General features: G+C 53.1%; 1 protein-coding gene and 1 long non-coding RNA gene across 5 annotated transcripts in view; one reads left to right on the top strand and one right to left on the bottom strand.

Annotated features, from left to right (window-relative positions):
* NAV1 (neuron navigator 1) overlaps positions 1-20,065 on the bottom strand; it is a 246,049-nt gene that overhangs the window by 87,797 nt on the left and 138,187 nt on the right. For all 4 annotated transcript variants that reach the window (XM_040636446.1, XM_040636447.1, XM_040636448.1 and 1 more), the window contains exons 5-6: positions 10,561-10,663; positions 5,548-5,913 (exon numbers count right to left, since the gene is read on the bottom strand). In XM_040636446.1, coding sequence (XP_040492380.1) covers positions 5,548-5,913; positions 10,561-10,663 — 469 coding nt within the window. The remainder of the gene's footprint in view (positions 1-5,547; positions 5,914-10,560; positions 10,664-20,065) is intronic.
* On the top strand, positions 8,758-11,590 carry LOC121104047. Its single transcript, XR_005836426.1, has 3 exons — positions 8,758-9,093; positions 10,608-10,687; positions 11,488-11,590. It is a non-coding gene; the product is annotated as an uncharacterized LOC121104047 (long non-coding RNA).

The following is a 20,065-nucleotide window of genomic DNA, read 5'->3' as shown; positions in this document are numbered from 1 at the left end:
ATTTTAGTTGACATTTTTCAACGTCAGGACACTTCAGAGCCAAGAAGGAAACGAATCCCATCTGTTCTGAGCCCCCAAGCACAGTTCAAGAGGACAGGCTGGGGAAGGGAGGGGAGGCGAGGAGGGAACAAGAAGCCTGGAACATCCAGCCACACACATGGAGCAGGAAACCACCTGAGGAGAGACACAGGGCATGGCAGACAGTCGCCAAGAAATCCCGCTTTCTCTCCGACACACACCGGCAGTGCTCTTTCAAGATGGGGCCTGCTGGCTCTGTCCAAGGCTCTGCGGCCTTTGGCACAGGTCGCTGGACAGCAGTCCTGCCAGGGCTGCCAATGACACAACTCTATACCATGTGAATGGCGCCCACTGGAGGTGTGCAACATGGTGGTACCCTGCTGCCCGCTCGGCCTGGGGTTCCTGCTCCTTACAGCCGCACAGCTCCGACACAGCCCGGCCCAGCTGCTGTTCACGTGGGCAGAAATGGAGACATCGAGAGGGAAATCCAAGTTCAAGTAGGGAAGGCCTCCTTCCTCTCTGGGCACACCTGCTCCCTATGCCCAGTGCCTCTATTTACCTCTGCACGGGAGCCCATCTTTACTCCCCTCCCACTCCAACTCTGGGTGCCAGGGACGGGAAGGACAGATGGCTGTGGAACTTATCTTCTTACTTAGATTAAATTCCAGACCTTCCTATTTTTAGAAAAACAAATTCCTGTTCTCTTTTCAAGAGGTAAAAATGTCTCGCAAACTGTCATCTAGGACAGTCCACAGCCAACTTGAAGTTGTCTGTAGTGTCATGCTTTGGAGATTACCCTGGCAGGACTAGTGTCAGGCGGTAACTGGTCTAGGTGCCAAATTTTAAGAGGATCACTGACAACTTGAGAGCTTCCAGGGGAGGGTGACCGGGATAATCAGGATCTGGAAAACTGGGTCATTCCAGAAAATAATGAAATAAGCTGGGCACTTTTTTTTGGTCTGGAGCAGAGACCATGTGAGCAATCATTAAGAACATGCTGAAATATGTGAATGGAGATTTATACTTATTCTGTTTTTCCTGGACGGCAGCATTTGAATCAACAGGCAGGAGGGAAGCAGATTTCAGGTGAATATTTAGAAACTTTCCCATAATTTTGTTCAGTTTGAAACAGAATAAGCTCACCATCTACACAAGGCAAACCTGAAAGAGCAGCCGTCAGGAGTGCTATAAAGAAGCTTCTTGTCCTTTATGGGAAGATAGACTAGTCCAAAACCACTGAGAAGCTTTAGAAAAATATGGCTTCCTGACTAGCCGACAATCTACCTTGGTAGGCCCGGAATGAGATTTGGAATCCATATTTTTAAAAAGACCCATTAGCTATAAAACTCTTAGAAGAAAACACAAGGGAAAAGGTTCATGACATTGGATTTGGCACTGACTTTCATTTTCATTGAAATGAAAACCTTTTGTGCTCAAAGGACACTAATAACAGAATGGAAAGGCACCCCACAGGACGGGAGAAAATATCTGCAAATCATGTGTCTGAGAAGAGATTAATAACCAGAATATATAAAGAACTCCTACAACTCAACAACGACAACACGACACAATTGGAAAATGGGCAAAGGACTTGAATAGACATTTTTCCAAAGAAGACAATACAAACGGCCAATAGACACATGAAAAGATGTTCCACACTGCTACTCGTCAGGGAAACACAAATCAAAACCACAATGAGAAACCACTTCACACTCATTAGGTTGGCTGTTATTAAAAACCCAAACAATCAGAAAATTTTCTGTGTTGGCAAGGAGGTGGGGAAATTGTACCCCTCATGCACCGCTGGTGGAAATGTAAAACGGTATGGCCCTGCGGGAAACAGTAGAGAGGTTCCTCGAAAAATTAAAAATAGAGTAACTATATGCGATCACATGTGACCTTACATGATCCGAAAATTCCACCCGGCATATAGCCCCAGAGAATGGAAAGCAAGGGCTCGAACAGATATTTGCTCACCCATGATCAAAGGCAGGATTATTTACAAAAGCCAAAAAGTGGAAACAACCATAAACAAAATGTGGTATATCCGTACATTAAAATATTATTCAGCCTTAAAAAGGAAGGAAATTCTGGTACGCGCTACACAGAAATGACCCTTGAGGGCATTATGCCAGGTGAAACAAGCCAGTCCCAGCAGGACACATACTGCACGATTCTACCTATGTGAGGCACCTAGAGCAGTCAGGGTCACTGAGAGGGGTGGTGGTTGCCAGGGGCTGGGGGGAGGGGAAGTGACGAGTTAGCGTTCAATGGGGACAGAGTTTCAGTTTGGGAAGATGGACAAAGTTCTGGAGACGGATGGCGGTCCTGGTTACACACCCCTGTGAATGCGCTTCATGCCACTGGGCTCCGCTCTAAAAAATGGTTGACGTACTAACCGTATATAGTATTTTACCACAACTTCGTAAAAACTGTAATTTTTAAAAATAGGATTCTTTCGGCAGCAAATTCACCTTCCTCATTCTCGTTTGCTGAGCTTCCGTTTGAAGAATTTGCCTTCCCTGAGCGCCCACAGACTGGCAAGCCAGGGAAGGCCTGGGGTTTGGATGGAGCGGAGAGGATGTGGGACTGAATGCTGGCCTGGGGAAAAGCCCCCAAGGGGCTGCTCCCCCAGCGGATAACGGATAACCGAGAGCACTCCAAATCGCTGTCATCTTGCACGGCTCCCACGGAAGGCTGTGGTTGATCATGTCGCCCAGGGGGGAAAGCAGAGGCTTCAGCTCTCCTGCAGGCCTCCTGCTGGGAGCTCCTGGGTGGCAGGAGAGTGAATGGCAATGGGCGGTGGCTGACAGGGGTCAAGGAAGTGTCACTGTGTGGGTCAGAAGGGAAGCCCTACAGGCCACCCCTACAGAGAACAGCCCTACCCATTTCATGAATAGGGAAAACAATTTTCTTAGAAACAGGACATATTCTAAATTATAAAACCTGGACAGAAACCACAGTGGGGATGGGAGGGCCAAGAAGGGGGCTGAGCAGGGGCCGCGCAGGTCTGCATGTTGTCTTGCTGGAATCAAGGGTGCCCAGTCTCTGACGATAAAGCACAACACTTAACCGTGAAAACATATAATTGAGGAGTGACTGTTTACATTAAAATGACTGGGATTATAAGTGGGTTCCCTTCAGCTCTGACTTCCTTAGCACATGGAAGGGTGGGTGTGTTCCCAGTCCTGGCAGGGAAGTCAACAACGGAGAAACCTTGAAACTGTCAGGTGTTAAGAGGTCCTGCTAATTGCAGACCGCCCATAAACAACACACATGAAATCATCTTGGAAACCAGCATCGCCGTTTAGAGTCGGGTCCACTGTACGGATATTGCCATGCCAACGCTTTCCTCCCCCTAGGAACTGCAGGCTTCCCTGGGTTTACGGTCAGTCGGTGGATATGCAGGAAGGGAATGTTCTCATCCATGCCAGCCTCAGTGAAGTCTGCTTTTTTTTTTTTTTTTTAACTGATTCAGGAGCACACACCCTGTCTAGAGGGAAAGGGATAAAGAAAGGGTGCTACAGGGTGGATTAAGGGCATCGTTCCTGGCTCCCTTCTGCCTAGCATTCCATACCCCCACACCCCCAAAATCAATGTTCCCAGGATTGGCCAGCTGCCGCTACATCTGTCCCAGGTGCTGATTCTGAGTGGCACTCGGGTGAGACTGCACAGTCCCTGGGGGCAAGTCTGGGACCCTCGGGGGCAGGAGTCCTTCTCCTCCTTCAGAATGGCATTCTAACAATAATAATAACCAATAACAGGAAAAAGAAAGTGAACATTTATTGGGCATTTACAATTAGCCAGGGATTATTCCAAGCACTTTATACGTATTTATCTATTTAATCCTTATAATTATCCTGAGATAGGCTCTATTACTGCATTTAGCAGACAGACAAACTGAAGCCTGGAGAGGTTAACTAACTTCCCCAAGCTCGCACAGCTAGGAAGTCCTGCCACCTGCCTCAGACTGGGATCTCTCCAAAGGCAGGAGTCCTGTGCCTTCCAACGTTTGGGAAATTTTCTGCTATGGCCACTGTGTGTACCATGGGGGCTGGCTCTCACCTCCCTCTGTCTGGGAGCTCCCTGAGGGCTGGGCCTCAGGTCCTGCCAACAGATGGGGAACTTTCAGAGCTCTTTGCCACACAGGGCTTGTGCCTCCTTTTGCCCTATCCAACTGGGAGCTCTCAGAGGGCAGGGACCGGATGATTCCTCGGGGAAGCAGCTTCCTGGCACAGGGGCTGGACTGAGCAGCCCGTCATACTCGTTGGCTCTCCTTTGACCAGCAAAGCTCTCTGAGCACAGGAGGAGCTGGATGGCTTTTCCCCGGTCCCAGCTCCAGGCTAGCGGATCCGAGCGTGAGGTCGGGCCGGCCCCTGGGATTTTAGAGGCAGTAAACAACCCCATTCATGAGTCAGTTGTTTTGCTCCAGACAGGCCCTGCCCAGTCCCTCCAAGTTTGTCCCCAGGGGTGGGGAACAGTGGATGGCCTGGAGCTCAGCTCTTAGTCCTTTCTTAGGAGGGGCTACTTTTCATTCTCTTGAAGCTTGGGGTTTTAATTGGGAAGAGGTAGTCCCTGAGAGGGGTAGGGGGAAAGGGGTGTTGTCACTACTTGTGTGGTCCCTTGGAAAGTCCCAGCAAACCAAGAAGGAAGAAAGGAAGTAACAGTGAGCTGAAAGATGCCCTGGAGAAGGTTCCAGAACCACTATAGCGCTTCAGTCTCACAGCTTGGAACAGTTGGGCCAGGACCCCTCCCACCCCCCACACCTCTTTCTTCCTACCTTCTCCCTCACTTCCCAGACTGTCACCTATGTCCACGTTGCTCCACAAACCCAACCCTGCCAACTGGGACAGAAAAGAGAAGATGAGGGTCCCTGTGGGGCAAAGCACAGGAAGGAAGGGTTTAACGGATGGGGACAGGGGCTCGGAAGTTGCATTACTGGTAGGAGGTCTGCAGAAGAAGAAACCAGAGCAGCGGAAACTGAGTGCCATGGGGGAAGGCAGGGGACAGAGGGGCCAGGAACCCCCGCGAGGGAAGAGGAGCCACCAGTATCACTTTTCTGTTTCAGTAGTGTTTTCATTCTCTCTTCGTATTAGGCTCGGAGGTAGACAGAGGTAGTACTCTCATCCTTTTTTACAAAGGGGATAATAGATGAGGTTGTCCAAGGCCCACACGGAATTAGCAGAACTGGGACTAACCCCATTTCCCAGAGCCCTTCCAGCCAGTCTTTTGAGGGCAAAAGACCAGGGAGGAGGGCGGGGCATGCCATAGAAGGGCGGTCCCTTCATTGACCAATCAGCTCCTCCAATGGCGGCCCCACCCACCACAGCAAAGCCCATAATATACCACATTAAATTTCAGGGGCAGCCACACAACCAGCGTCCAGACGCCCCGTCCAGCTGTCTCTTGTCACCGCACAGCAACCCCAACTCCTGTCGTGAGTCCCACTCCCCTCTGAAGGAATCCCGCTCCACCGGTCTTCCCCCTGCCCTCCCTCGCCCCCTTGCCCCGCGGTGCAAGGGGCCTTACCCGGTAGTGATGTCGTCGTCCTCCGTCATGGTCTTGCCCATGAGGTCGCTGTCGCTCATGTAGCCAGACTTGAGGTCCACCTCGTCCGAGTCCAGGGACTCGACCAGCTCCAGGCGGGAGATGTGGCTGAGCTTGCTGGGGCTGCGCATGGGCATGGTGTGCGAGTAGTGGGCCCGTTCCCCGTGCATGTACCAGGCGGGCGGCCCCTCCGAGCGGCAGCCCCCGCCCACTGAGGGCGCGTCCCCAGCCTGCAGCCGCGGGCTGGACTGGCCATAGCGCCAGGAGAGGGGGGACGAGCGGCTGGAGAGGCTGGACACGCTGCGAGGGTTGGCGTCGTCACTGTCGTAGCACGTCATCTCCAGGGAGCTGGGCAGAGGGCAGAAGGGCACTGGTTTTCATTCTGGCAGGGCCGCTCTGGGCCCTGTCCCGGCCGGCCGACGGCACTCCAGCGACCCTTCCCCCTTCCCAGCCCCTCCCACCTTGTCTGCACCTGCCCGCGTGGGCTCCACCGCCTCCAGGAGGCCTTGTCCGTGTACGGCACCCCTGGTACATGTTACCTGAGGCCGTCAGTGCGAGGGAACCAATCCCATATACTGCCTAAGCGCATAGATTATATAATATGAGTGGGGTTTTAATCATTTTCTACCGTTTATTTGTAAGTGAGCTGGAGGTGAACTAATCAATCCTGCTAAGCCTCCATTTCCTCGTCTGTAAAATGGGGATAATAGCATATTAGCTACTCCACAGAGTTGTAAGGATCACATAGGTAAATGTCTAATGCAGTGCCTGGTATACACAAGCTGCTCAATAAATGGGAAAGGTCCAATGAGATCTCTTGGAGGAAGTGGGATAGACTGGTCACCCGGGCTTCAAAGGCCTTGATCATTCATTTGTTCAGGGTGTGCCTATCACCTCTTTTCTATTAATGAGCTCAGAGCTAGTTGATTCCCCAACCAGAGATGGCAAAGTCTGGAGTGGGTTACAGAGAGTAGAGGCAAAGCTTTGGGCACCTGAGACGTGCGGCCGATTCCCAGTAAGACTAGCGAAAGGTCTAAGCTGTCAGGAGAAAGCTGCAGAACCTCACCAGAGAACAGAAGCAGCCTTAACTGGAAAGAGGCGAGAACACGGAGAAATGGACAAGAGGGTGAAGACAGGATGTGCAGGGCCCCACGCCTCAGGCCCTGCTAGGCCAGGCCAGGAAAGCATGCCCAGGTTTGTGCTGGGTGACCTGACACGGAGGGGGCCTGGGAGCTGGAGAAGGAGATGCCTTTCTCCCCAGGGTCCCTCTGTATGTGGCTGCCGAGAGAAAGGCTAGTTGGGGTCTGTCTGGAGAGGTGGCCTGGATGCGGGCTCAGAGACTGATCATTCACTCAGCCCAGCAGCGCTGCCGGCCCCCATCAACCATGGGTGGGGTCTCGGTGGCTCGGCCTAACTAAAGCCAAGCAGGGGTGAATACCTGAAATAGGATCCACCGGCCTGGAAGGTGGGTGGCTAAGGCAACCCGCGGCCGCACAGGCGTTACGCAAGCAGAGGAATCCTCACTCTGTGAGCACGTCTATTCCTTCGTCACGTTGGGGGTAAAGGTATGAGTGGGACATTGAGTTTTCTATCCTTTGGCCACGCGCCTTGAAAAAAAGAAAATCCTCCCCAACTGTCTCTACCAACCCTGAGAAAACAAGGGTTGATTTTTTAAATAAGGATTTTATTTATTTGAGATAGAGCAACAGAGAGAGTGAGCGAGAACGCACAAGCAGAGGGGAGGGGCAGAGACAGAGGGAGAAGCAGGCTCCCCAGACGCGGGGCTCCATCCCAGGACCCCAAGATCATGACCTGAGCTGAAGGCAGACGCCTAACCGACTGAGCCACCCAGGTGCCCCCAAGGGTTGATTTTTTTCGATCAACAGCAGTGAAGAAGCCAAAAGACCCTGGAACCTGAGCACGCAGGGGGTCCATCCAGAAGTCCTGTGGACACGCTGGGGACGCTCTGGCTGGGCAGGGCTATTTCTGACTGCTGCCTCTGACCCTCTGGGGGGCTTCCTGACCTGGTGCACATCCAGCTTCTCCCCTCTGGACCCTCCTTTGGTGTTGGGCGTGTGCTTCGTCCCACACTGTGTTATTTCTAATTACTGTGGACCTCGGAGCGAACGGAAGTTCCCTGAAGGAGACCAAGGGCCCGTGCGACACTCTCTGCCTCGATCACCACTGCATGTCAGCACTTTGCGCAGGGCCTGGCATGTTCTTGGGTCCAGGTACAAGAACCAGTCCATGAGGAGCAGAGCCGCGACGGATGTGCTGAGTGGAAGAGCAGGGAAGTTCTCGTCATCGGACTCCGTCCAGGGCCGCTCGCAGTAAGCGTTTAATAAAAACAAGCTGACCGTGACAATGAGATGAGGACAGGAAAGGAAAGGATGATGGTGGCCATGGTGACAGGATGCTGGAGAGCTCCAGGACAGCCCGTTTCCGTCGTCAGTCTACACTGCGGCAACAAAATTAGCACGCAGTGTGGGCTGTGTGGAGCACCCAGATCCCTGCGTTCTATTCCTGGCCTACTCCCGTTTAGCTCTCTGCACTAAAAGGGCCTCTTCCTCGGTTCTGCTGCTCTTTTTTATCCCCCCCAACACATCTCCAGACATCTCTAAGTCAGCGGGGGAGGATTCTAGCTTAAAACGTTGGTTCTTGCCTTCCAGTCCTGCTTCCGGCCCTTCAATCTTGCCCCTCTCTCTCTCTCTCTCTCTCTCTCTCTGGGGTGGGGAGAGTGGTGAGCCTGGAGCAGAGGGAGACTTTCATTTCCTCTCCAGCCCCAGCCCCCTGACCCAGACGCTCTCCTTGCTGGGGAAACGAGCCAGTAGAAATAGAGGAAGCAGGACAAAAATGAAAGCTTTCTGAAAAAGGAATTGAATCCAGCGTTAGCCTCTAAGTTCCAGAGTGAAACTAACCTGGCTGGAACCGCTCACCGGACAGGAAGCTCCCCATCAAGGGTAAAGTCTGTGTTTGTTCTGGGGTTTGGTGCCTAGCACCGTGCCTGGCATGGGTTCGAAGCTTGCAGGATACAGAACCCACCCTCCTCAGCCTGTGTGACTCTGGCAAGGGACCCCCTCTCCCCAGCCTCAGCTGCTGCTTCTCTAACACAGAGGATATGACAATATCCTGCCTACTCCCAGGGCTGAGGGAAGGGCTGATGGATGGAAAGCACTTTAAAAAGTAAAAGAGCCCTAAAAACTCAGGGAATCGTTGTTTTGGCTATCAGAGTGTGGAACAGGAGTAATATAAACCAAAGGCTAAGAGAGGAAGTGGCTCTGGGGCCACAGTAAACAGCAAAACCAGCCCAGGGCTCTTGGTTCCTTTTCCATAAAGGGAGACAGAAGCCAGAGGTCTGAGGCTCTCCCCCTCCAACCAGCCAACTTTATGCAAAAGGTTTTCGGCCTCCCTCTTCTCCAGCCCGGACAGAAAGCAAACAGGGCTCAGGCTGTCCTGCTTCACTGGCCGGCTGCTCGGAGTCAGCAGCACCAGGACACGGGAGCTGCTGCTTCTCCCCTGCTCCTGTGGGTGAGTCATTTGGGGTGTGACCCCCTTAGCAACTAAGCACTTTCTGCCTTCTTTGGCATGGAGCTGGCGTGTGCTTTGGTGCTGAGAGCTGTTCCAACAAATTCTGTGGATAGGGGAAGGAGAATGTTCAAGATTTCATCTACTCAGTCCCCGAACTGGTGAGCCCAGCTGAGTCCAGCCCCTGTCTCACTGGGTCCTGCTCAGGGCTGTAAGGGACGGAAGGTAGGGACAGATGTAAGGGGGCCAGGGCCTCCAGGAGCCTCCCCCCATGCACTCTTTCCCTCAGATGTCCTTGACCACACCCCTTTCAGTAGTCTGGGTCCTGCTAACCCCACAGAGCAGAGGCTTTGATTCAGCCTTGAAAATAGCTCAGCTATTTGGGAGCAAAGGGCTGAGAGTGTCCAATACGGAGAACAGGACAGGGCTAGGCAGAGTAGCAGAAGGAGGAGGAGGGCTGTTCTTAAGCAGAAGAACAACTAGAGCCGATGGGTGAAGGCTATGAAGCCTGATTTCTGTTCCACTTTCTGGTCATGGCAATCCCACGGTGCATGGAAATGACTGACAGTTAGTGAGTTCTCTGTCACTGGAGGTATATCAGTTTGGTCTGGCTATCACTTGGTCACACACTTGGGCTCGGCAAAGCCCCTATCCTATTGTCCTTCTGTCCCAACTTTGCTCTCATTTTCCAACCCCAGGAGATGGGGAGGAACCGATCTCTAGTCCAACTGGACAGGCCACCTAATTGCTCTCAGCCTTCCTGCTCCACACCCCCCATGATTTCCCAATCCTGGCTGTCTGCTCCCTCTCCTTCTACCCCCTGCCTGGCCCTCTGTCCCCCTTGGAGCTGACAGGATGAGCTCATTTGGGCAGCCCGAGGAGCCGGTGGGGGAAATTCTGAGTCATGGCAGAGGCCGTGGCCAGTGTGCTGCTCCAGGGAGAGGTGCCATGGGAGGGCGGAATGCCCCACACCGCTGGAGGCTGCAAGGTCTCTGCAGGGTGGGGTGTAGGGGCACACCCCCATGGCGTGGATCTGGGTGACATGTCACTGGCTGAAGAGGCAAGAGGACACCTAGCTGACAGAAGAGGGAAAAGATGCTAGCTGTCGGGATGGGCACAATTCTAGAATCCTCTAACAGCAACTTCAGGACAGGAGAAGGATAGCATCTGTAAGAAAGGAGGAGACTGGCGTCTAAGGAGGGAAAGTGGACACGGAAGGTCACACCCTGAGTCATGGGGTGGCTTCTACTTCCCATCCCCCACTCTAGTGCTTTTCAAACTCAATTGCTTAAAATGAAATCTCATGCTCAAGCGCCAGCAGATCCCAGGCAAAGCCAAGCCTCTTTTGCCGAGATGGCCAATTCTCCTCTCCCTGCAGCAGTGGCCCATGGGGCTCTGAAGCCCTGTTCTCCAGAGTGGGAGAGAGAAAGAACAATGGAGGGTGTGGCCCCCTCTGCAGCTTAGACCTACCTGTGAGTCACCTGCGACCCTCGCAGACTGGACATGGTCTCTTCCAGGTTCTGTCGAAGATCCAGGACATTCTGCACTGTCCTCTTTCTCTGGGACTCTGGGTCTGGAAGGAGAACAGAGAAGCTCGGTGAGTGGAGAACTTTCTGCTGAGAGCTGAGGGTATCAGGGAGTGGAGATGACCATGTCCCCAAGACACTGCTCCCTAGGCCATGCTGGTCACCCTGGACACATGCCCTTGAACCGCCTGATGTCTCTTGACCCTGGAAGGGGGTACCCCCTGAGGAACTGCTTCTTCTGCCTTCATTTCTGGGAGGCCTTGCTTCTCAGAGCAGAGCTCCCAGGCAAGGTTTCCGTGGTTGAGGTCAACTGGAATGTCTGCCCCAAACCGCATCTTCAGTGATACATTGGTAAACGTAGAACAACTGGCCCTCGCAGGTGGGGACCCCCTGCCTTGGAGCGTTTGCCAGTTTCTGCGGTGTAAATCCTCCTCCACAGCTCTTCTAAGCTGCCAACATGAGGTCACTGACCGCAGGCTTAGGAAGAGATGCTACCAGTTGGTTCTGGGAAGCTGGTACGAGCCAGCTCCAGCATATCACACTCCCTGAGCCCCAAGCACTGACTGGGAATGTCTGGAGTTGCTCTATGGGGTCCAGGGGGGATCATGCAGATAGAGCCCCTAAAAATGAGGTGGCCGGTGGAGAGGTGGAGGACATGTGCAGTCATTTTCTGAAGCACGGACCGAGCTCTGGGCAACAGTGCGACCCTCAGTGAGGAAGACTGTACGGGTATGGCCACCGCCCTCGGAATCCTAAATGATCAGGGGTCATTTTATTCAACTTTGGTTTCCAGGCAGAATTTTAACATGGACAGATGAGAAGACTCTACAACAGCAAAAAGCAAACAGAATTTATCCCATCTCCTTTCCAGGGTGAAAATAACATCCGAAAGACGAAGAGCTTCTGAGCATGAAGAACTCAAAGAAGTTTCTCCATCCTTCTATCAATCCATCCAGTAAACCTTATCAAACACATACTCTATCCCAGGTCTCAGTAGGCCCTGAGAACACTAAAATGAAGAGGACATGTCCCTGTCCTGTGGTTTACCTTTGACTTTGGGATCCAAAGTCACTGAATGGCATCAAATCCCCCAAGGCCTCCCTGAAAGGCAACGTATGGAGAGTCAGGGGCCTCCAGAGAGATGATGACAAAGCAGTGGAGAAACCCCAAGATTCCTGACTCTCAGGCTACTTCCCTTTTCCGCCCATCCCAAAACCCTCTGCGGTCCTCCCCTGGTCAGTCTGCCCTCTTGGTCCCTTCCTGACCCACAGACTGAGCAGGAACATGAGGTGCTTTTTGCTGCCAAAGGGAACATTTCTGCATCCCTTCAGAGGCACTTCTTCCCCCCAGGAATATACTCAGGCCGGCTGGCAGGGGGCTGCTCTGTCTTGTCGGCCGAGGGGGCGCTGGGGAGGGCGGGCAGAGAGCCAGGCGGCACCTTTGCTGAGAACCAGCTCCACACCCTGACCCAGGCACCTCTCCTCTCCTGTCCCCTCCTCCCCTCTCCTATCCCTGGGGGAGCTTGTAGGAGGCTGCTGCTGCTGGTAGGGTCGCTCATGATCAGCATCACGTATTCGGCTTCCATGCTGGTGGCAAGAGGGGACAAATGGCAAGCCTCCATGCCAGGGGCCTGAGCTCTGTCCCACAGAAGTGTCGTCACTTCTGTGGCTGCCAGTGCCTATTTATCCTGGCAAATGTCACCTTATGAGCTGCTCCATGGCTTTAGCTGAGGGCTTGGCATGGAACACAGACAGGATCAGAAAGTATACACATATATTTTTAAAGCCTGGTTCCCAAAGGCCCGTGTGGGGACTAAGAACACTGTGCCAAGATGTGGGTTCCTGGGCCAGGGCAATTCTTTCTATGGGTTTGGCAGAGACGAGGGAAAGGCGTGCGTAACCCTATGGGGTGTGCAGTCCCTAAGAAGAAGGTGACCAAGAGTTATTCAGACACTTGTGTGCGTGCCAACCCTGTGCACCTATCAGCTGGTTGAATCCTCACAACGTTTATGGGAGATTTGTGCTCTTGTCCCATTTTACAGATGGGAAAACTAAGACTCAAAAAGATGAACGAAACTGCCCAAGGCCACACACCTAGCATGTAGCACAGAGCAGAGTCAAGCCCAGGAAGAAACTCCTATTTCTTATGATCTATCACAGGGCAGCTCTGCACCGTTACTCTCAAGCACAGGGACAGCACACAGTAGGCACTCAATGAGCATTTCAAGAACTACCGCACAAAATCTGTCAAGAAATACATTAAAAAAAAGAATGGATGGGGGCACCTGGGTGGCTCAGTGGGTTGAGTGCTCCACTCTTTGTTTCAGCTCAGGTCCTGGTCTCAGGGTCCTGGGGTTGGGCCCCGTGTGCTGAGTGTGGAGGGCTTGGTGCTGAGTGTGGAGTCTGCTTGGGATTCTCTCTTTCCCCCTCTCTCTGCCCCTCCCCCCACTTAAGCACGCACTCTCTCTCTCCCTCTCTCTCAGATAAATAAATAAATAAATAAAATCTAAAAAAAAAAGAAAGAAAGAAAGAAAGAAAGAAAGAAAGAAAGAAAGAAAGAAAGGATGGATATATGTTCCTTTAGGAAGATGTCCTTTTTTTTTTAAGGAAAAATATTTAGTCCACAGGGTAGCCAGCCCCAGGAGGGCCCCTCCGTATTCTCTCATGCTCCTGGCCCTGGGGCATGGGGGTGTGGTTGTGGGAACCCGGATCTTAATGCTCCAGTAGTGACAGAGAGAGAGACACTTTCCTACTTCTCACTGCACTGATCACAGTGCCCTCCCCCCTATATCTTTTCCCTCTAAGACCACCCTACCCCCTACCTCATCTCCATGTCGGTAGAGTGGGGCGGGAATACCCCCAAAGTCTCACAGACTTGCTGAAAATTAGAGCCACAAGAGTCCTTGGAAGCGACCCTGTCCAACCCGGTCATAGGTCACAGGAGAGATGGGAGGCTGAGGTCCCGCGAGGGGGCGACCCAGGCCTCCCTGCAGTGTAGGCTAGGCGCGTACACAGGAGGAGCTGGGTTAGACCCTGACTTGCTGGAGGATGGTGACCTGGATCTGCAATCTGCTCCTAGGCCTGGGTGGGTCTTGTGGAGGCTTCCCCCCCTCCCCACCACCGAAGCTCCCTCCGTGCCCCGGCACTGCCCCCTGGTGGTCATCCTGGGCATGCCAGCCTGCTTCTCAAAGGCTCAGCTCAGGGTGCTGGCTCCTGAGAAGTCTGGCTGTGCTCCACATTCCTGGGTGACAGACACTGTCCTCAGGGTACAGTGGTAGCCCCACGATGAGAGGACTGACACGCACATACAGGGAAGGCCTCGGATCTCAAGAGGCTGCAGAAACTCTGGCTAGGTCCGGGGGCATTTGATGCTCACATCATGACCCCAAGGCAAATCTTAACTAGAAAACATGAATAAAGTTGCATTTGCAAAAGAATTCACCCCACCCCTCACCCTTGCCCACTCTTGACCTTCACACCATCCACCTCTCTGACCCCCAACTCATACCTAGGGTTCACCCCTTTCTCATTATCTCCCAGGAGGATCAGAGATGGGGTGAAGGTCTGTGGGGCACACACCATTTTGTGATGATGACCCCAAAGCTTGATGATTTGTTTTACTGGATAAGTCATGGTGCCTCGGAGGTCACCTCCATGTGTCTTGTCAAATGTTTAGTCTGAGTGTGGGGTAGGCCTAGGGGACATAATGGAGCACAGACACAGCAGAGAGGGATGGTCTGACAGCTCCTCCCCTTCCTCAGCGTCCTTCCATGTGGGATGCACTCAGGACACTCCCAGCCTGTGCGGCCTCTTTGTGCAGATGAGAAAAAGGCACTCTCCAGGCCTGCTCAGCTAGAGGCTTGCTCTTGCTGGGGCCCATGCTGTGGGAGCAGAGCACACCTGTCCCCTCCGTTGGATGCCCTGATCCAAACACCCCTCACAGCCCCACTCTGAGGGTCTGGGTATGCTCGCTCTTAACTCCTACAGAATAGGGAGGGTCCAGCTGCAAGAATGCACGCGCACACACACACAGCAGGGTTGGACAAAGGCCAGGTAGGGCTCTTGCAGCTCTGAGGTGACAAGGAGGTCTATGGGGGGGGGGGGAGCTCATGAGGTTGTCCCAGGCTGCTGCTCCAAGCCTTCCCTGCAAAAGGAGCAACCAGGGAGGACGTGTGTGCTCCTCTTGCTCAGAAGAGAGCGAGAGTCTCCCCCAAGCCAGCCATCACCATGGTAACTCACAGCTGCCACAAACCACATCACCCTCCCAGCATGCACTGGGCATCACAAGGTAGGACGGTGTTTCTACACACTGTTGCCTCTTATACAAGACCACAGAGAGCATACCGTTCATCATGAGTCTTTGGGCTAAAGGACTGGCCATCAAATAACTGGAAACACAGGCACACGCATACACAAATGCAAATAACGTCCACTACTGAATGCTCACCAGACAGCAGCCATGACCCCAAGCACTTTGGACTCCAAAGCTCCTGGTTTTTCCACTACAATACAGCGCCTCTGAACTACACAAGCCTCCAGACATACACACCTACTTGTGGTCTGGCCAGTAGTTTGTGGAAACCATTAGAATCACACGTGTGAGGGCGCCTGGGTGGCTCAGTCAGTTAAGTGGCTGCTTTCACTCAGGTCATGATCTCAGGGTCCAGGGACCAGCCCCATGTTGGGCTCCCTGCTCCATGGGGAGCCTGCTTCTCCCTCTCCCTCTGCCTGCCGCTCCCCCTGCTTGTGTTCTCTCTCTCTCCCTCTCTCTCAAATAAATAAATAAAAATCTTTAAAAAAAAATGACACGTGTACAGGTCTGCAGACATATGCACTGAGAGATTTATGTGGACCTGTCCTCCACTGTCAGTGAGGAAGGAAGACATGAGAGCAGTTGCATATGGGTCATTTAATCTGGAGAAGGGATAGTTCATCAGGAGGAAGCTCTGTGCAACTGGTGGCAAATCAGGAAAACAAGCTTCCCCAGGAAGGCAAGACCATGAACTTGAACTAGACTAGAAACTAACCAAGAAATGGAGACGCTGGGGCAAGAACGGACAGGGTGTGTAGTAGCAAGAACATAGTTCTTAGAGTTGGAAAGACCTGAGTTCAGATCCTGCACTGTCCTTTTTCAGTGTGTCTGACCCTTGCACAAGGTACCTCAGCTTGCTGCAGTTTTCCCCTCTGTAAAATGGGGAGAATAACGGTGCCTCCCTGGGAGGGCTGTGGTGAGGATGACAATGCTCATTCACGTAAAATGCTCTGCACGGTGCTTGGCACATAGTAGGTGCTCTATAAATGGTAGCTCTTATTTGTCAGAAGGTACAAAGGGGCGGGTGAGCAAAGGGCGCACACTCGCAGCGGGGCTGGAGCTGGCTTCTTGGTTCTTTCATTGGCAGGTGTGGTGCCAGCCTCACGTCTACAGCTCAGGTGGACTGTCCATCCTCCTCTGGGCCCTTGCTCTGGCTGGGGGAGGCCCTCGTCCTTGGAGGCAGGGAGTGGAAGAGCTGGAAACAAAACTTCATCCCTGAGTCATCAGGTCTGATGACAGCCCTGCACCATAGCGACGTTCCATCTCCAACCCTGCTCCCCTGGACCCCGGCTCAGCCGTGGGAGAGGCTGGGCCTCAGGGGCTTTCTCTGGCCATCAGTCTGATATAGGAGGGGATGGGGGCCTCCAATGCAGGGTAATAACCCCCCAGATTTAGGGAGGTGCAGGGAGGAGGAGGGACCCTAGGGGATCCATCACCCAGCAGTCAAATTCACCCAAGTTCTGTACAATTTTAATTAATAGCTGACAATTAAGTAAACTGTGATAACTGATTGCTGAAAATCTTAATTACTTCCACCAATGTTTCAGAAACCACGTGAGTAGTTTAGCCCAGGGCAGAGGCCACAGAGGACTGGGTTCTCTGCTGACTTCTACCCTGGCTTCTGCTGGGAGAGGCTGGGCTCCATGAGAAGCAACAGGAGAAACGGAAGTGACTCAGGGGGCGAGAACATTTTCAAGTCACGGCATTTCAGAGCTCGGAAGAATTGTCTGCCCTCTCGTGTTATAGACGGGGGAGAAACAACACCTCACTCAGGCCCAGAGAGGGGGAAGGCGTGCCCGATGTCTCCCAGCTTGTGAAAGGCAGGTATGATCCTGGCCCGGGGTGTCTCCTCGCTGGGTTGTGGGCTGGGGATGAGTGGCACTGAGATGTGTCACCAGAAGGGGTGATCAAAATGTAAATTGCGGCGGAACACCTGGTGGCTCGGTCACTTAAACATCTGACTCTTGATTTCCGCTCGGGTCATGATCTCAGGGTCATGGGATCAAGCCCCTGAGTTGAGAATTCATGCTCAGCAGAGTCTGTTTGAGATTCTCTCTCCCTCTTCCTCTGCCCCTCCCCCTGCTCGCTCACTCTCTCAAAATTAATAAATAAATCTTTAAAAACAAACAAACAACATAAATTACTGTTTGGAACAGTCTGGGGATAGATCCACTTGGATATCCAGGCTAGACTAAATGACTTGGAGAAGGAAGGATCAAGCCTCTCTCTCTCTCTCTCACACACACACACACACACACACACACACTCTCTCTCTCTCTCTCTCTCTCTCTCTCTCAACCACTCCCAAGAAGAAAGCAAAAAATCTCTCCTGATCCTATTCGATCCCAAGGGTGGCTCCCAAGTCTTCTCTAAACTCTAAAATCTGTCAGCTTGGGCTCCTAGTACACATGGGTCAAATACCGTTCAAATAAAAGCCATTACGAACACCAAGTATTCCAGCCCTAGCCAGTGGGCCACCTTCCCCAATAATATTTAGTATGACGATCACCGAGGACGCTTGGGAGTTCACCACATCACAACCAGTATCTGTGGCTGACATGCTGTGTTTCCCACGAGGCAAATGGCCTTGGCGTCACTTCTGTCTCCTCTACCACACACCTTCAAAGTCCAGCCAGAGGAGGCGATGGGGGCCCACCTCCAGGGAGTCCTCAGCCCTCCAGGTCTCCCCCCACCCCAGGGGGTTGCGCTAGGTGGGTCCTGCGGGTTCTTGCAGCCAGCAGCCTTGCACTGATGGACCCCTACTAACCTTGACTCTCGGAAGGCTCAGTCCTGTGGTGCAGCTGGAGTGGCCACTGAAACGGACAGGTGACCCAGCCCACAAATCTCCCCTGGGCTCAGCCGAGCAGGAGATGGCTCCCTACACTTCCACCTCCCCCTCCAGCCTGTCCTCACCACCTGATGAGCCTGGAGGCCCTAGAGAGAGCACTGGGTGGGCCTCCGTGCAAGAGGCACCCCCTTCCACGGAGCATGCAGGCGGGGGACGTTTTATTCTGTTACCAATTCTGTCATTTCACTTATTCCCCCACGTAAGTCACAATATTGTCAGAGGCGGTTGTCACAGAACCCCGCGGCGTGACAAATCACACACTTCTACTTACTGAGTGCTCCTGTTCCCTAGAGGAGCTCCCGGGGCGTTTCCTCCTTGCCCCGGAGAATCCTGAATCCTCCCAACGAGCGTGGGAACCAAACTGGAGCCAGGTGTTTGTGGCCCTCCTGCGGGGTGCTGCAAGGGGCAAAATACCTAGAAAGAGCCAGGACTCAAGAGATAACATATTGGCTATACGGGTGTGAGGCAAGGCAAGGAAAACCAAGAGACAGAAGTGAAATCTAGGGCCAGAGAGAAGGGCAAGCGTGATTCACCCGTGGCCTGGGATCGTCAGGCAGGTGGCTCTGCAGATCACCCAGAGTTTTGGTTTTGATTGAATCAGAAGGCTTGGATCAGAAAGCCTCCGCAGTGTGTCTCTACTGGGCACTGGGCTAAGGGGAAGGGGGAGGCAGGGGTAGGGGGAGGATGACAGTGGGGGCAGGCTTGCTCTTCCTGAGGGCACACACTAATTAGCTGTGGGGTCTTGGATACATGACTTCCCCTCTCTGGGCCTCAGTTTCCCTATCTATAAAGTAACGGAGTTGGGGGGGGGCGCCTGGGCGGCTCAGTTGGTTAAGCATCCGACTCTTGATTTCGGCTCAGGGCATGATCTCAGGGTCCTGAGATCGAGTCCCACGTCGGCTCTGCTCTGGGAGTGAAGCCTGCTTAAGATTCTCTCTGTCCCTCTTCCTCTGCCTCTCCTCACCTCTGAAAAAAATAAATGAAGGGAGTTGGGGTAGGGGATACCCAAGGACCCTAACCAACTTTGCCCATCTGGTTCTATGCTTTGTAGTTGGCTGAATCCCACATAACATCTTTTCCCCCAGAATGCGTTAAAGATACAGGTGTGAGGGTGTCATCCCCAGTGATTGTGACTCAGCAGGCTGGGAGGGGGCTGGGAATCTGCATCTTTGTAAGCCCCCAATGCAGATGATACAGAAGGTCTCATTTAAAAAAAAAAAAGGTTTTATTTATTGGGGCGTCTGAGTAGCTCAGTCAGTTGGGTATCTGCCTTCAGCGCAGGTCATGATCCCAGGGTCCTGGGATCAAGCCCTGCATCAGGCTCCCTGCTCAGTGGAGAGTCTGCTTCTCCCTCTCCCTCTGTCCCCCACCTCAAATAAATAATCTTTTTTAAAAAAAGAGTTTATTTATTCATTTGAGAGGGAGAGAGACAGAAAGAGAGCATGAGCAGGGAAAGAGGCAGAGGGGGAGAAGAGAGGCGGGGGAAAGAGAGAGGGAAGAGAGAGCGCAAAAGGTGGGGAGGAGCAGAGGGAGAGGGAGGGAGAGAATCTCAAGCAGACTCCCCACAGAGCGTGGAGCCACAGGGGGCTCAAGCTCATGACCCTGAGATCATGACCTGAGCTGAAATCAGGAGTCTGCGTACCTGAATGAGCCACCCAGGTGCCCCCAGGAGGTCACATTTTGAGAAATTCTGACCTCTTGCTGCATACCACCAGAATAGTATGCCCATCACAAAAGCGGGACGTTCCCGATGCCAGGCCACTGGGCTGTGTCCTGGGCCTTCACACCAAGTCTACTCCCTGGGTACACATCCACTGTTTTCTGGGAAAGCCCACTCCTCCATCTCTAGGCTTCATATACGAGAAGTCACCTGTGTCCTTCCTGCTCCTGGGGGATGCCGGCCCCCCTCCAGTCCCTGCTAGGGTCGCTGCTGCTGAGATGGGCCACAAGGGGGCGCTGCCGGTCCTCAGCCAGCCGTGGCCTTGCGGCTGCCGCACTGCTGCACAAGGGCAGCTCTCTTGCTCTCAGGCTTGCAAGCGGCTGCCAGAAAGGACTTTTTCCCGCCGCATTCTGCTTAGCACACTTCTTTCCTCCCAGGGATGTGCCCAGCATCCCTCCCCCGACCCCAGGCCTCAGTGTCTGGGCTGTACTATCATCCTTGGAGAAGAGCCAAGAGTTTGCAGCACCTACTTTGGGGAGCGTCCTATCCGTGGGGAGAGGGAGCAGTGCCTGGTTTCTGGGGTAGCCAATCAGCCCTGGGCATGCAGAAGGTTTGGGGCGGTTTCCAGGG

The sequence above is a fragment of the Ursus maritimus genome, unplaced genomic scaffold (genome assembly GCF_017311325.1).
Source record: "Ursus maritimus isolate PB19 unplaced genomic scaffold, ASM1731132v1 scaffold_2, whole genome shotgun sequence".
Classification (NCBI taxonomy): Eukaryota; Metazoa; Chordata; class Mammalia; order Carnivora; family Ursidae; genus Ursus; species Ursus maritimus.
This window is presented reverse-complemented; position numbering and strand designations above follow the sequence as displayed.